Raw genomic sequence first — 872 nt, forward strand, 5'->3', positions numbered from 1 at the left:
ATTGACATCCTGGGCTTCTCAGCTGAAGAGAAGACAAGCATCTACAAAATGACTGGTGCTGTGCTCCACCATGGTAACATGAAGTTCAAGCAGAAGCAGCGTGAGGAGCAGGCTGAGCCTGATGGCACAGAGGGTGAGTATTCGTTATCAGCTCAAAGTAAATTCCTTGTGGAAAACAGTAATAAAGTTTTAGTCACACTGGTTTCTGATGGAAATCACTGAAATATTTTCAGAGGCTGACAAGGTCGCTTACTTGCTGGGTCTGAACTCTGCTGACATGCTGAAGGCTCTGTGCTATCCCAGAGTGAAGGTCGGAAATGAGTTTGTCACCAAGGGACAGACTGTTCCTCAGGTAAACACGAATTATCATGAATTATTTTACCTCAAGTAAGCAAGATATACTAGTATCATTTTAATCAAAATGTAGTACATGTGTATTTATATTTCTAAAAAAGTGGTGAGAAAACTTCGTCTAACTTCCTCTTAATTTTTATGACATCAAATGCAGTGTGCAATTAAGCTCTACATTTGATAACTTGACAACAGTATTCTATTCTTTTACAAGCCGCTGATCGACTTTAATGAAATCACATCCTTATGTACTGTTTAGGTGAATAACTCAGTGACTGCCCTGGCCAAGTCCATCTATGAGAGGATGTTCTTGTGGATGGTCATCCGTATCAACCAGATGCTGGACACCAAACAAGCAAGGCAGTACTTCATTGGTGTCCTGGACATTGCTGGCTTTGAAATCTTTGATGTAAGCGTCATTTTCAAAAATTCTGCAGCCAATACTTGTCATGATACAATTATTCTTGATGCCTGCAAGACATTATGCTGATTATTTGTCCCGTCACAGTTCAACACCTTGG

The 872-nt window shown here is 40.4% G+C and overlaps 1 protein-coding gene across 1 annotated transcript; it reads left to right on the plus strand.

Annotated features, from left to right (window-relative positions):
* Positions 1-3: 3 nt before the first annotated feature.
* LOC121938692 (myosin heavy chain, fast skeletal muscle-like) lies at positions 4-868 on the plus strand (the record flags this gene model as incomplete). Its single annotated transcript, XM_042481866.1, has 4 exons — positions 4-133; positions 234-352; positions 611-760; positions 860-868. Coding segments are annotated over 4 exons (408 nt in total), but the record flags the coding sequence as incomplete, so codon positions are not given.
* Between the last annotated feature and the right edge of the window lie 4 nt (positions 869-872).

Source organism: Plectropomus leopardus, unplaced genomic scaffold, assembly GCF_008729295.1.
Source record: "Plectropomus leopardus isolate mb unplaced genomic scaffold, YSFRI_Pleo_2.0 unplaced_scaffold31057, whole genome shotgun sequence".
Classification (NCBI taxonomy): Eukaryota; Metazoa; Chordata; class Actinopteri; order Perciformes; family Serranidae; genus Plectropomus; species Plectropomus leopardus.